The 13,426-nt window shown below is 33.4% G+C and overlaps 4 protein-coding genes across 4 annotated transcripts in view; 1 reads left to right on the top strand and 3 right to left on the bottom strand.

The window, feature by feature from the left end:
• The first annotated feature begins 2,468 nt into the window (after positions 1-2,468).
• On the top strand, positions 2,469-7,017 carry LOC113474275. The gene is made up of 2 exons (XM_026834697.1): positions 2,469-3,479; positions 6,856-7,017. The coding sequence occupies exons 1-2, from the start codon at positions 2,854-2,856 to the stop codon at positions 6,923-6,925; spliced, it is 696 nt and encodes a 231-aa protein (XP_026690498.1). The 5' UTR covers positions 2,469-2,853; the 3' UTR covers positions 6,926-7,017.
• Positions 4,183-9,852, bottom strand: LOC100175295 (hydroxymethylglutaryl-CoA synthase 1). Its single transcript, XM_026834681.1, has 8 exons — positions 9,364-9,852; positions 8,928-9,113; positions 8,299-8,424; positions 7,578-7,745; positions 7,026-7,194; positions 6,467-6,637; positions 5,820-6,091; positions 4,183-4,669 (listed from the first exon to the last, which is right to left on the bottom strand). Exons 1-8 carry the CDS (start codon positions 9,599-9,601, stop codon positions 4,494-4,496), a joined length of 1,506 nt encoding a protein of 501 aa, XP_026690482.1. The 5' UTR covers positions 9,602-9,852; the 3' UTR covers positions 4,183-4,493.
• A 793-nt stretch (positions 9,853-10,645) lies between these two features.
• LOC100177613 (non-specific lipid-transfer protein) overlaps positions 10,646-13,426 on the bottom strand; it is a 6,546-nt gene continuing 3,765 nt past the window's right edge. Inside the window, exons 8-11 of the mRNA XM_026834649.1 lie at positions 12,037-12,173; positions 11,724-11,838; positions 11,005-11,173; positions 10,646-10,724 (exon numbers count right to left, since the gene is read on the bottom strand). Of these exons, the coding sequence (XP_026690450.1) occupies positions 10,646-10,724; positions 11,005-11,173; positions 11,724-11,838; positions 12,037-12,173 (500 nt within the window). The remainder of the gene's footprint in view (positions 10,725-11,004; positions 11,174-11,723; positions 11,839-12,036; positions 12,174-13,426) is intronic.
• On the bottom strand, positions 11,314-13,035 carry LOC113473989 (solute carrier family 35 member G1-like). The gene is made up of 2 exons (XM_026834690.1): positions 12,037-13,035; positions 11,314-11,838 (listed from the first exon to the last, which is right to left on the bottom strand). The coding sequence occupies exons 1-2, from the start codon at positions 12,919-12,921 to the stop codon at positions 11,689-11,691; spliced, it is 1,035 nt and encodes a 344-aa protein (XP_026690491.1). The 5' UTR covers positions 12,922-13,035; the 3' UTR covers positions 11,314-11,688.

The following is a 13,426-nucleotide window of genomic DNA, read 5'->3' as shown; positions in this document are numbered from 1 at the left end:
TTTTTTGAGGAAGAGCCTCTGTCCTGCTTTAACAAAAAAAAACTCGAGTAGAAAATGGGCTATGAGCAGCAGGACAGATCAAGGCATAAGCACCTTGAGACAAAAGGCTGATGCTTGTGTTTATCCAATATTCTATATTGTTTTTAAGGACCGGTTTTAAAAGTCCACATCGGACATATCAATTAACTTACTTGTTGTTACTGCGGTGTCGTTTTGCTAGATATGCATAGGCTGTCTTAAAAAACTTCTGTTTTAAGCCAAATACTATTTTCACTCAGCGACTGAGCCAAACTAAACTGTCGGTAAAACTAACTTGTATGCCGCACGTGGTTAAAAGTAACTCCTATCTGTTCAGTCATGCTTAAACATTTATAAAAAATATAAGATGTTGACAAAATAACCCGAAAAATAAGGTAATTTAACCGGGAATGGTAAATAAACTGTTATTTGATGCAAAAACTACAGCCAGACAGCAAAATCCATTCGTAAAACCGTGACGTAACAATGTATTATAATGGGCATTATTCGCGTCAATAGGCCTCCTATTTTCTGAGCAGTTTCGGTGTATTCCTAGGCCGTGTATTGAGTAGGCCATGTATGTTGTCCTATTTACAATGAGGATTCGTGTTGTTATTTGCAATTAATTGCAAAAAAACATCATAAAATTTACTATCAAGCTTCTAATATCATAAAAGTTACTGTCAAGCTTCCATAAAATTTACTGTCAAGTTTGCGTATTTGTATTACGTATGCGGTCATTCTGGCCCGGAAGACGATCTCTGAGCATTAGATTTACGTTTATATGCAATTATGGTAGCTAATAAATCCAACATGTTCGTCATATCTATCTTGTATTTACGTGTGGTGCCCCTAAGTTATAAAATTCATTACATTTCAATGAAGTTTCAAGTGTAGACCCTCATATGCATGTGGCCTTGTGGGTATACTCATATGTGATTAGTATAGGATCTGTATAGTAGTATGTTTATATGCTTTGTATAGTGCTGTACAAAACTTTTTGTTTGGCTTTTATCAATGCTGTACAAATAATTAAGCTCCGGCCACAAATTTACTTTAAAAAATGAAGTAGAGGAATTAGAACATATATATGTAGCTACACTCATTTTGTTAAACCAATACACTTAGGGGTGTGCACATATTTCAACCCATGTTTTATGTCACCGCTATACGATGTTACCGCCAATAGATACGCTCATGGACAAACCTCTTGCCTACGTAGTTGCATTACGTATATGGTTGGCCTATAATATACGTACTGTTTACAAAGAAAACTCCAATCAAAGTATTATAAGAGGTATATATCCCATAACTTCTTTGTAATATCAACTTAGGTTGCATTCATGGCTTACGTATGCTAATTGTACGACGCGTGCCCTTCATCTCATGTGTTGTTTTCCTAACTAATAAATGGTAATGGATTAGATGGGTACACAACGGTATACAGCCTATGGTTTCTTTGTATTATGTCTGCAGTGGGTTGCATACGTATCTCATTAACCTGTGTAGTTCCATAGAATAGAGATGCTTATGTTCGTTTATACTCTATACTCATGTAGTAGGAAAAGATGGGACGCTTTGTCAGACGAGACTTTTTTAATTTCCCTTTTACGGACCCCCATTTAATGATAAAAAAGATAATGTTACAGAGTTATTCGTCAGTAATGTTACGACTTTATAAAACGCCCGTCAAAGCCGATTACTGTTACAGTAGAGTGGGGGAAGATGCGACACCTTTTCAATCTATTTTCGCCTCCAATTTGGTAGTAAACAAACATTCAACGATTTTTTATAAAACTTTATCCTCACGGCTCCCATAGACCATTGTTAATTGTTTAAAACACGATCAGGATATTTGGTTATTATGTGTCAAAGGTGTCCCATCTTCCCCCACCCTACTGTATTAAATATTTAAAAAATATGTTATATATAAGTAGAAACAGTATTTTTTGAACAGGTAATAAATGCGAAATAGTAAGTTCTAATTTTGAATGCTGGCTAAATAATAGTAATAAGCCGATGAAATTTTGTAGTTTGCAAGTGTGAACGATTAAACTAGTTTCATAGATTCATAACAATAACATAAAGATTTAGTACAGTTTGATTTTGTCTCGTAAAACTAGTTTTAGTTTTGTGAAAAAACTGAGATATAAACATGAGGAAAATAGGCAGGGGTCAATATATGACTTTAATTTAAGATAAAACCAACAAAAGGTATCGTTTTAAGGCCATATATATATATATAAAGTTTACATGGCAAAGAAACTAGCACAGCTGGTTAAATTCGTACCTAGTATATTTGAAAAACCCCTTATACCTAAGGGGTTATTCAAATATAATATGCTAATATAATAACAAGATAATATAAGGAAAATAGATTCGAAATTCAGTCATTTGCACTTGGAGATAATTTATGAGAAGTGGCTTGTGCCAAAAACAGTGTTGCGATAACCAATTAAATTTGTAGTAAAAATGTAAACTTTGTTAATAGTTAATTTTCTGTTATTAGAAGTTTATGTATGTCAAAAAAAGGAATGATGGTACTAACTCGTGGTATCACTAAAAAAAACGTCATGTATTTTGAATTTGGAAATATTGGGCAATAAGAGCTTAAGTATCCCATCTTCCCCTACTCTACTATACATATAAGGAGCGCGATTGACCTTTATACGTATATTATGTTTGTCCACATAACAATTCTGTATTTAAAGCATTAGATGTGTATCATCGGTAAACAGCTTAAAATAATTAAAAGAACAAAAGGCAACTGTTCATTCATTAATTACGTTATTGATTCTGTGATAAGAATAAGACTACGATTGAAAAGGGATAAATATGGATGGATTTTTCTTTGAAAACGCTATGGAAAAGGCAGGATTGCAGCCTTGGTGGGAAAAGGTGCGACAATATTTTGCCAAGCTGATGGTAGTTGTTTCTGTTTACGTTATCACGTCAGTTAAATATGATGAAGTGAGATGTGTTCCATTTTCCATGAACACAACCACAGGCATACCGGACGGAACTCGTGGATACGGACCAGCACAAGCGGCTTTTGTTAATGCACAATGTGCTGCGGTACTACCGGTGTTTTTTCGAATATTTGGTATCTTATTAGTCGGATATTCGGCATATGGGTTTTTAATCGATAGCTACTGGTTGATGAACCCTACGGTTATAAATGCAATCAACGAGGCAAAACTGGCTATAAGTGAAAACAAGGAATTCAAGACAGAGGTTCGGGCGATGAGACTATACCTTAAGAGATCATGTTGCCTGATAATTTACTTAATAGCATTTGCTACTATTGTTATCGTGGAACTTATCATCCACCTTAACATATTCAATTTTGAATGTTCGATTGCACAGAAAATTTCTCACAGCATTGCTGGTCAATACTCATGTAATTTTCCGAACAAAGAATTGGTTGAATTTATTGCAGTTGGAATGATTTTAATTTTATCGTGGCAAGCTTTTTTCACAATGTTGGGCATATGTGTGGTTCGTAGAAGCGCAAGGCGCAATCCGGACAACTATACGTTTGAAATCTTTTATACTACCGTAAAAAAACGAAAAAGACAAGGCAATATTTCCCCTGATGAAGAGCAAAATGTACTTTTGGAACCAACGGTCTATGGGAGTTGTGAGGATACGGTTTTATAACTATTTGAATGTTCCTTGTTTACTTCCAAATGGGACGAAAAAAGGAATGCAAAAGTGTCCCATCTTCCCTCACCCTACTATACTTTTCATTGGAAGTTTAACTTGGACATAATAAGCATAAATGGCTCGTTATTTGTATGTGATTTAGCGATCATGTTTTTTTCTTTCATTCAAATGTAAATAAATTTTTTATTGCAAGTAAAAAAAATTGTATTATATGTAAATATTTTTTTTTATTGTCGTTTAGTCGCAAGAAAATGTATTTTCGTTTTAACTGATCCTTTTAATTTTTGCTACCGTATTTGAAGAGAATCAATCAAAGTTATTATTATTATACATATATATATATATATATAATTTACCATGTTGGTTTTAGTCGTATTACCTATTGGTAAAGTTTTTAATTAAAATAGTCGTGATTAGATAAGTTACATTTATTCACTCAACAGAGTATTTAATAAATGCTGCCGGGCATGATTTGAATCCAAAACCGTGAGGCAGAAATAAACTTTAGACTGCTTCTAGTAGCCTAGCTCTTTTATTCGACAAGCTTTGATTACGAATATAACATAGTATGGTGGGGCAAGACGGGACACATGTAGCACATAATATCCAAATATTCTGACCTATGAGAGTTGTGAGAATACGGTTTTATAATTCTTTAAATGTACTTTGTTTACTACAAAATGGAACAAGAAAAAAGGGTGTCCCATCTTCCCCCACCTACTATATCTTTAATACTAAGAAACTTTTCCATTTTTTGTTAGTAGAATGAGATTTATAAGCAACTTGATTGTTAATTTAATAAATTAGAATTAGAAGCCGTTTGTGTGGGTGAAATTTTCAGCCCCATTTTGAGAGGAATTCCCATTCATATCTGGGTGAGGGAGGGGTTTTCTTTCATAGGTTCGTCGGAATTTTTCATCTACATGGGTGAGGTGGTAAGTGCCCGGGAAAATATGTTCGTTGGTTGATTGTGGGCTGTAGTTGGCTGGAGAGAATTTTGATCGTTAATTAGAAATCTTGTTTTTGTATTGTAAACATGAATGTAACTTCTTTATCCTCGCGTTGCCGGGAAACCACAGTCGTTAAACATGGATGTTCTGTTTTATACACCTCATGCTAGCTTCTGACTTACCACGTATGTTACTTTGTGGGTGATAATTTTTACATATTTTTATTTCCGGGGTGATAATTTTGTACAACCCATTAGTGACCCCTGGGTTGGAGCAATTGCCGTTAAATGTCTTGCCCACGAACACATACCCTCACAATGGTAGCAGTGAAGAGCCTTGAACCTATACCTCTGGGTTAGAGGCGGGGGTGCTAACCACGTGAGCTGTTCCTTTAACCCAAAGATTTTGGTTTCAAGGCTCATCGCTGCTACCATTGTGAGCGTATGTGTCCTTGGGCAAAACAGATGGTAAATCGGGCAGGAGATGTATAAAACAGAACACCTGTGTTATAGGGACTGACCTTATCCACAATGAGGGGGTAAATAAGTTACAGTCATTCACAATATAAGAACCACTGCAATCCAGTTACCAACTGAATTTACTTAGTAAATATAAATACTGAAATGACTTCTAAAAAATTTGTAACAGTTATTTAATGTTGCGGAGTTGAATAAAGCAACAAAAAAAAGATAAATTATTTATTAATGTATTTTTTAACCAAAACTGGGTACCTAATTATTTTACATTTTACACAATGCAAAAAAACAAGATCTGGCTGTAGTGTCAACTGACATTGCAGTCACTGTTAAACATATGGTGTTGATGTGTATGTATGGCTTATATGAGATTAGTGTATGATACATATGACACAGACCTATGCAGCTTATCTGCTCTAAGTAGATGTAATCAATCAGACCGCTCTTGGACAAATGTATATCAACTGTTAGCTGCAAAAATATACTAAAACATATTTAACTTTAAATGGAAAACTTTAGAAGAATGTTATATTTATTATTTTTTGGGGTAATTTTGTTGTAATAAAGTATTGAAACTGTATTAATATTTAAAACAAAGCGAGCCTAAAATATTATGAATTTTTGATACATAGGATAAGCCATTGGTTTTTGTTTTTTAAACTATTGAAATATCAGGTATATATAATAAATAAAGTATATCTCCACTCACCTAAAGTGTGAGTCTTTTCTCTACATTCTAAAATTGCAGTAAAACGCTCTGGTTCAAGTTGTGTGCGCTGCTTTAACTTTACACGGATTTCTAGCAAACCAGACACCAAGCTATGCAAGGTGAATGTTGGGAGGTCATTGACCTTTGCGGGGTTAACGACCTCCGGTAACCCCGCATGCTCAGTGACGCGTAGCGAAAACATTGAAGCTGCTAAACCAGAGCCATAGGAAAATAAACCAATTCGTTTGCCAGTAAGCTCATTTAAACTGGTGCTATAAGGAAAATAAATGTGGTAAATATATCAGTATAGTACCATAGTACTTTTTATGGTGTTTTTATAAAGAAAATGACATAAAATATGTTTTAAGTTAGTATGAGAAAACGTAATGCATACATATTGTATATCATAGCTCATGGCTTAATTAATTGTACTGTTAAACCAATTTAAGGCTTTTACATGCTATTTTAAGTGAGGTACTACAGCATAGCATGTCATGAAACAGGTTACCTTAACCATATAACTTAACTAACTTCTGCCTGCAACTCTTCTGCAGGGATTCTTTAAATAAAACTGACAGCGGCAATGGTATCACAGGCAATGCATACACTGTGAGTGCAGGAAAGAATTTACATTCAAAGTCACTCACCTGATAAGAAGGGATGCAAGACAGCTGTACAAGGAGGGTGTGTACATGTTGCCTACTTGACGTGCAAGCAGCAACGACGGTTTTGTTTTTCTTTCAAACAAACACTCGCTTGCTTTTACGAAAGCAGTTTCAAGCGGTTTGTTAAATATTGAATTGTCCAATGACGCGTCTCTGTGGAGAAATTAATACCAAGGTGTTGATAGTTTGAGATATTTTGGGCATCAAGTGGCCAATTGTTAAATTAAAGGTTACACAAATTTAGTATTCTTGTATGGCACAAGACGTATTGTATGTTTGAATGGCATTTAAAACTTTAAATTACGCCTTACGGCGTTACGCCATGGGCCATATTAACTAAGTATATTAAGTAGGCTACAATCGCTACATAGTTGTCAATTTGTCATAGTGCAAAAAGTGTGTATCATATTATTATATTTATATTGTAAAAAACACATTTAGTGGAAAAAAATGCTAATTTACATTTATTAGGTTTTAATCATAGTAAAAAAGCAAATTTCAAAGTGATTTGCTAACATGCACTACAATATAGGTTACTTGCTTAAATTGGCAAAGATCCTTTAACTGAGTTTGGTCATCTTTTGAGTAATGTTGATGTTCCTGATGAACATAATCATTTAAAACGATGCGAGCAACTGATTTTTGGACAAGTTTGCAATATGGACTGTGGAACAACATGTAGTCAATGTTGGATAAGTTGAAAGTTGAACCTGAGAAACAGTTTTTGATAAATTCCAATGCAAGTTATGGGCTTAAGCTGCATTAATTTAATAAATTTTAGGTTAATAACTGGTATTTTATTGCTATATCCTGTATTTTCGTTTAAAATATTTCTAAATCTTCGCTACCGTAATGGTAAAGAAAAATAAAGTTATTATTATATTATTATCATTAACGCTTAACTGGCACAAAGATATTTCGAACATAGATATGTTAAAGATAAATGAAATTACAATTGAATTGGCTTAAAAAATTGAAAATACAAAAAACATGCTAAAAAAAATTTCAAAAATAAGTAAAAAAAAAATACAAAACAAAGAGAAAATACAAAAATAAATTTACAACTCTATAATACAACGTAAATAAAACTTACTTTTAGTTTTAATTTTTTTGCTAGCTTTTCGGCAGTAGTTTTGATAGCAGTTATCCAGGGCAGTTATATAACTTTGTACTGATAGTTTTCCATCAACAACTGGATATTCCGATGTTAGATCAGGTTTGTAAAAATCATAAGCATGTCGCATGTAACTTGCTCTAAGACCTGGTGTATTGATAAAGTTATAATTTAACATTTAAAGATTAAAATGATTTAACAATAGGTGTGAAAGCGATTTTGGGAGAATTTTTTGGTTTGGAATAGGCTATAAAACAACTGATGTTTCGTTTGCCATATGAAAAGACCTCATTAGAGTTTGGGGTTAAGTGTCTCGTCCAAAGATACATTTGCCAGAAATGATAATAGAGTCAAACCCTTACAGATTAAACATTAGCACATCTCAATGCGTTGTTGAGGTAACAGGCCAAAAAGTCAAATCTAAGTCACAGGTGTGTTAGTTAGAGTACCTCACCTTAGGACCTCAACTATATAAAGAAAACTATATATGCAATCAAAATTAAGTCTGTAACTCTTTATATTTATGTGCAATTTTAGCATTTCTAAACCATGTTTAATAAACTTTTTAATTATCTTTTTAAACAGAAATGTTAATTTAATGTGTATTACATAATTGTAATTTTAGCCTATACAAACTTAATTTGTTTGCAAATCAGGTTAATACCAAAAAATTTTAACATTTACATTCAGAAGTATTTACCTGGTTCTATAACAAGTGGAGCAGAGGGTCCAATCAACATTGCTATGGAACCAGCTCCACCAGTGCATCTGGCATTACCACTTGCATACACTGCAATATCACCACACACAACCAAAGCATATCTACCTGTATTAGATACTGGTTAAATAAAATAGAAGGTATTTCTATTATTTATCAAAGGCAAGGCTATGGTTTTTTTAAATTGATCACTTGAAAAAACACAATACAAATATATAAAGTGGACAAAAGTAAGATGCAGGACTTATTAAATAATTAATGAAAGAACTGTAATATGTTGCTTATATGGATAGAGCAGTTTGATTTAAGGCGTAGTTTTAACAAATTCAGAATTAACTAATGAATCCTGTTGCCGGGTACAAAAATAGTTAGTAACTCTATGGGGATGAACGCACTTAATGTTAAATACAGATCTTTGTGTTGTACAAAACTGTCTTTAAATCGCTAAAACGGATATTATTTGAAAAGGGCACTGGCAGCAAAGTTATTTTTGCAAAATTATTATTTTTTAAAAACTATTTTTATGTTTAAGGTTGACAAGATATTTAACATAACCCGATAACCATATTGACTGATGCTGTGGTAGTAAGTTATAACCATATATTACGAACCATCCCAGGCAGAGCTTTCCACCCATGCGACTGCATTAAACAAAGCACTTGTTCCACCATAGCAAGCATTGCTTGTATCCACGCCTTCTACATCAAAATTTCCACTTTCATCAAACAACTGCATCAGAACGCTCTTCACGCTTTTCGATTTATCAATTATTGTCTCTGTACCAACTTCTAAGCGACCTGTATCAATTTAAAATAATAAAAATTCTCAGCTGTTTTATAAGACATAACAGTACTGAAACAATGAAACTGCCTGAGTTTTATTATTTACTGTAAGGTATTTTTCAAACGTGAAAACAATCGTATATATATAGAAATATATTTCGCAAATGATGTTTATTTAAATATAATGTTTCCTCGCTAGAAAGTGTTAAATGTATATATAAATACAAATTTTAAGTACAATTTTTAAAAGACAATTTTTACTTACCTATGTCTTTATAATCTACATGGTTCTTTTCCATTAACCTTGCCACCACAGTGAGGCACAATGAATTGATGTCCTCATTATCATGACAGAAACCCATCTCTTCTTGTCCCAGACCTTTGGTGTATTTACCCTTTGAAACACCATCAAAGTCTTCTAGTTTGTTTTGGTCAACATATGAAGATGGAAAATAAACTTCCATGGCAAGAATGCCAACATTTTCAGGTCTTTTATCCTCCATTGGCACTTTTATATCGCTGGTATAGTCAGTAGTGGACTTTTAACAGACAAATAAACCTAAATAAATGTCAGAACCTTCGAGGAACAAAGTTAATTAGTAAATAAATGTTTTATGTTACAATTTATTCAATAAAGAAAACGTACAATGCTACTCAACATGATAAACGAGCACAACATCATTTTATACACAAGTACATTATATTAGAACACGTTCTTTGGTCACGACAATCTTTATATATAACACATTTGTATTAAGTTTTAGTAGTACGCTTTGTTGACCATTATGCAAAGTCCTACTCTGCACTGAAGGTTTACTACTTTTACAGTCTTTTGAAACGACATCGTCATACAAGCATCAGCATACACGAATGTCAAACTTATCCCACACGAACAAATGAAACGGGGAACTCCCCCAAGAGTTTCCACTCCACATAATAAAGGTAAAATTTTATTACGTCACCTGTGTAGCAATAACAGGGATTCGTCATTCTATTTTTACACTGCCACCATAGAGAACTAATGTATGCTGCGACACGCGAACCATTTCTTACTTTAGTTTAGTATATCCTTTTGTCATTGTATTTTTACACTGCAGGCGACAAGCTGTAAAATCCCGATCAAAGTCCAACATGATATTATTGTGCCTTACGTCATGACACATGACCTAAATTGCTACAGGCGGTGTTCACATTGAAAGTAGTTTACAAAAACGTTATTACTGCCACTTACATGTGTTGGTATTATCCACCACAATAGTTGCCTAAGATTGCCCATTCGTCCCTACAAAGCTGTCAGGTTTTAAGTCATAAAGTGCTTCAGTTTGGTGTCATGTGCAATGGCATAAAACAGTACACAGTATAGAGGGGTCAAAGAGATTGGTTTTAATCTTTTGGTGGGATACTTAATTTAATTATGAAAACAATTGCATTACAAAGCTAATGAAACTTAAATATTAAATTACAAAATATTACACAGTATTAGAAATGCATGAGTGCTAATTAATATTATTTAAGACTATTGTCAATACAAAAACACTCTTCTGCAGCTAAAGTTTGGCCTTGGAAATTGTTGCGGCAACAAGCTGTCCTTTGGTTGGCTGAGGGTGAATGGGTGGTTCAGGTTGTCTGGAAAATAAATGCAACAATTTCTCACTGATTTTTTCTCACATATATTAAAATATTGCAAAAAAGAATATTACATTTAATTTTAATGAATCAAAAAAGTGTCACAATTTTACATAATATGAGCAATAATAGAAGCAACATCGCAAATATTTATTGACAATAATATTAACATAAAACCTCAATACACTTTAATATATCTAAGCATTTAATAATATAATTAGTTTATATTACTAAATGAGATAGAACAACTGCTTGCAGCTGTTTTTGCAGACATACTAACCTTTTAAGCCATTCTTTCCTTGCTTCTGGGAACCCAAGTTTATACATAGTTACTACAACTGCTCCTCCTATACCAAGGTTATGTTGTAACGCCAGTGTAGCTCCTTTTACTTGCCGTTTGCCTGCTTCACCACGTAACTGCCATATTAGTTCGGAACATTGTGCCAAACCTGATATACAACAAACTAATCAATTTACATCCTAATTACATAGTATTCATTTTACATAACAGATTTTTTAATTCCACTGTTCGTACCCCCTATTGTATACAATCAAGGCAGATATGATGTAAGACTTTCTAGATGTACAGTAAAGTTATAAAATTTTTGTTTATTCTTTAATCATAGTGAAGAGAAGCAGATTATCGAAGTTAATGAGGAAATGGTAAGTAACAACACAGTGCATGCTGTAACACTCCCACACAAAAAGGAATTTCGCATACAAAAAGCAATCGAGCTAAAAATACTGGTTTCTTTGGCAAAATGCAAATAAAAATACTGATTCTGTTAAACAAAAGAATGTCAGGTTTTTATAATAATAGGCCTATTAGATGTTATATAGCAACAGTTCTTAGTTTTTACTTCACATTTTAGTTTTGAAATTACACTTTTTTTGCTAATTTTCCGTCATATACAATTAATGTAAATTATTCATGATAAAAAAACGGTGCATAGCGATCATAAAGTTAATGTTGAAAAAGACACTTGAATCTATTAGAACTTTGGTTGATGTTCTCTTGACAAACTTTCTGAGCAGTCATTCCCATAATGCTTATTAAGACGAGGAAAGCACCTCCCAAACTTAAATAAGACAGAGGTTCATCAAGGACGACAATCTGGAGAAGAATGTTTAAATAAAAAAGCAGAAAAACAAGGCTAACTGAATATTTTAGTCAGAGAATATGCAATAAAAAAAACATTTTTGGTATGTTACACATGAAAAAAAAATTTGGTATGTTACACATGAAAAAAAAATTTGGTATGTTACACATGAAAATTTTTTTACAAGGAATATACAAAAAGGTTCTACTGACCTGAAATACAAAGCCAAAAACAATTTGAAATGAATCCAGCATCGCAAATGTAGCTGCTGTCTCATAAACGAGTCCGATTGTCAAGAGGACTTGTCCTAATCCTCCTAAGAGTCCGACAAGGAGAAGAAAGATGAGATCTGAAGAGCATGGAAGTTGGAACACACCCATAGTTTTTGAGAAGATTGGCACAACAATTAAACCCACGAATCCATAGTAAAAAACATTAAGAGATCCATGAGAGGATGTGGATAGTTTTCTAATGAGTATGTACATTCCTGCTGCCAGAAAAGAATGAGCAACTACCAAAATAATTCCAATCAGCTTGTCACTGCTGTAAGTCTCTGATTGATTGAACAAGAAGGGTGGTTTTGCTATGAGCACGACTCCACATATTATAAAAACACTGAGTAAATAGTCCAACAAACTTGATCTTTCATGCAGAAACAGACACCCCAACAACTGAGAAAAGGTAACACTTAAAAATGCAAGAGTTATAGCATCACCTAATGGTAGATATAAAAGGCTCTGGTAAAACAAAAAGGTTGCACAGAGGCCAGTAAAAGCACGCATCCAAAAAAGCACCAAGGTTTTCAGATCGCCAATGAAATCCACACCTTTGTTTGTCCAGTTGTAAAAAACATACGGCAGCATTAGCATAAATTGAACCCAGCATCTTGCCAATACAACCTCCATAACTCCAACAGATTTTACAAATTTCACAACTAGTGCGCTAAGCAAGTAAAATATGCTTGCCAGGATGCAACATAAAATTCCAAACCCTACAAAAGGGGGTTTGGGTTGCTCCCTGGATTCCTCCTTAACTGATTGAGAGCTGCAGACATCAGATGTGGTGCTTGATTTTCCGGAAGAGTCATTATTATCCATCCCAAATTTGTAATCAATTGAAGATTTGGATTTTGCAAATTATTCAGTGACACATACGTATAAATTGTAGTAACTTATTTATATTCATTTAAACATAAAACATACAAATTGTCATAAAAAAACATTAATCATTAATTTTTACACTAACTATGAATTTCACCGTTTAAACACTCTAGCCTTTACTTTATTAAGATCAAACCAAACAAAACATTTCCTCTTATGTTAGAATATTTTGCTGTCCCACATGCTACACACCAGTTACTGGACCTGACATTTTGCTGACTATAGAAAAAACCAAGATAATCAATGCAGTTTAACCTACTTCCTCTTTAACAAAGTAGCTGAACAAAGTACTTTAACAGCTGTAAGATCATATCACACCCATTCTGCATATATATATGTATATGCTATAACACATATTACAGTCCAACTAATTTTTAACACACAGCCTTACATTGTGTGTTGAGCCACTGTCAACAGAATAATTGCAGAAAAGAACAATATT

Source organism: Ciona intestinalis, chromosome 5, assembly GCF_000224145.3.
Source record: "Ciona intestinalis chromosome 5, KH, whole genome shotgun sequence".
In the NCBI taxonomy this organism is placed as follows: Eukaryota; Metazoa; Chordata; class Ascidiacea; order Phlebobranchia; family Cionidae; genus Ciona; species Ciona intestinalis.
This window is presented reverse-complemented; position numbering and strand designations above follow the sequence as displayed.

Bases quoted from the DNA above. Each gene is read 5' to 3' on its own strand.
- LOC113473989 (XM_026834690.1), bottom strand. From the start codon at position 12,921: ATGGATAATAATGACTCTTCCGGAAAATCAAGCACCACATCTGATGTC. The intron at 11,839-12,036 runs GTCAGTAGAACC...ATTCTTCTCCAG, and splicing joins TTTTTGGCTTTGTATTTCAG to ATTGTCGTCCTTGATGAACC.
- LOC100175295 (XM_026834681.1), bottom strand. From the start codon at position 9,601: ATGGAGGATAAAAGACCTGAAAATGTTGGCATTCTTGCCATGGAAGTT. The intron at 7,746-8,298 runs GTAAATACTTCT...TCAATACACCAG, and splicing joins TCCACTTGTTATAGAACCAG to GTCTTAGAGCAAGTTACATG. The intron at 7,195-7,577 runs GTAAGTTTTATT...ACTGTTTCTCAG, and splicing joins CAAAAAAATTAAAACTAAAA to GTTCAACTTTCAACTTATCC.
- LOC113474275 (XM_026834697.1), top strand. From the start codon at position 2,854: ATGGATGGATTTTTCTTTGAAAACGCTATGGAAAAGGCAGGATTGCAG. The intron at 3,480-6,855 runs GTGGCAAGCTTT...ATCGCTACATAG, and splicing joins GGAATGATTTTAATTTTATC to TTGTCAATTTGTCATAGTGC.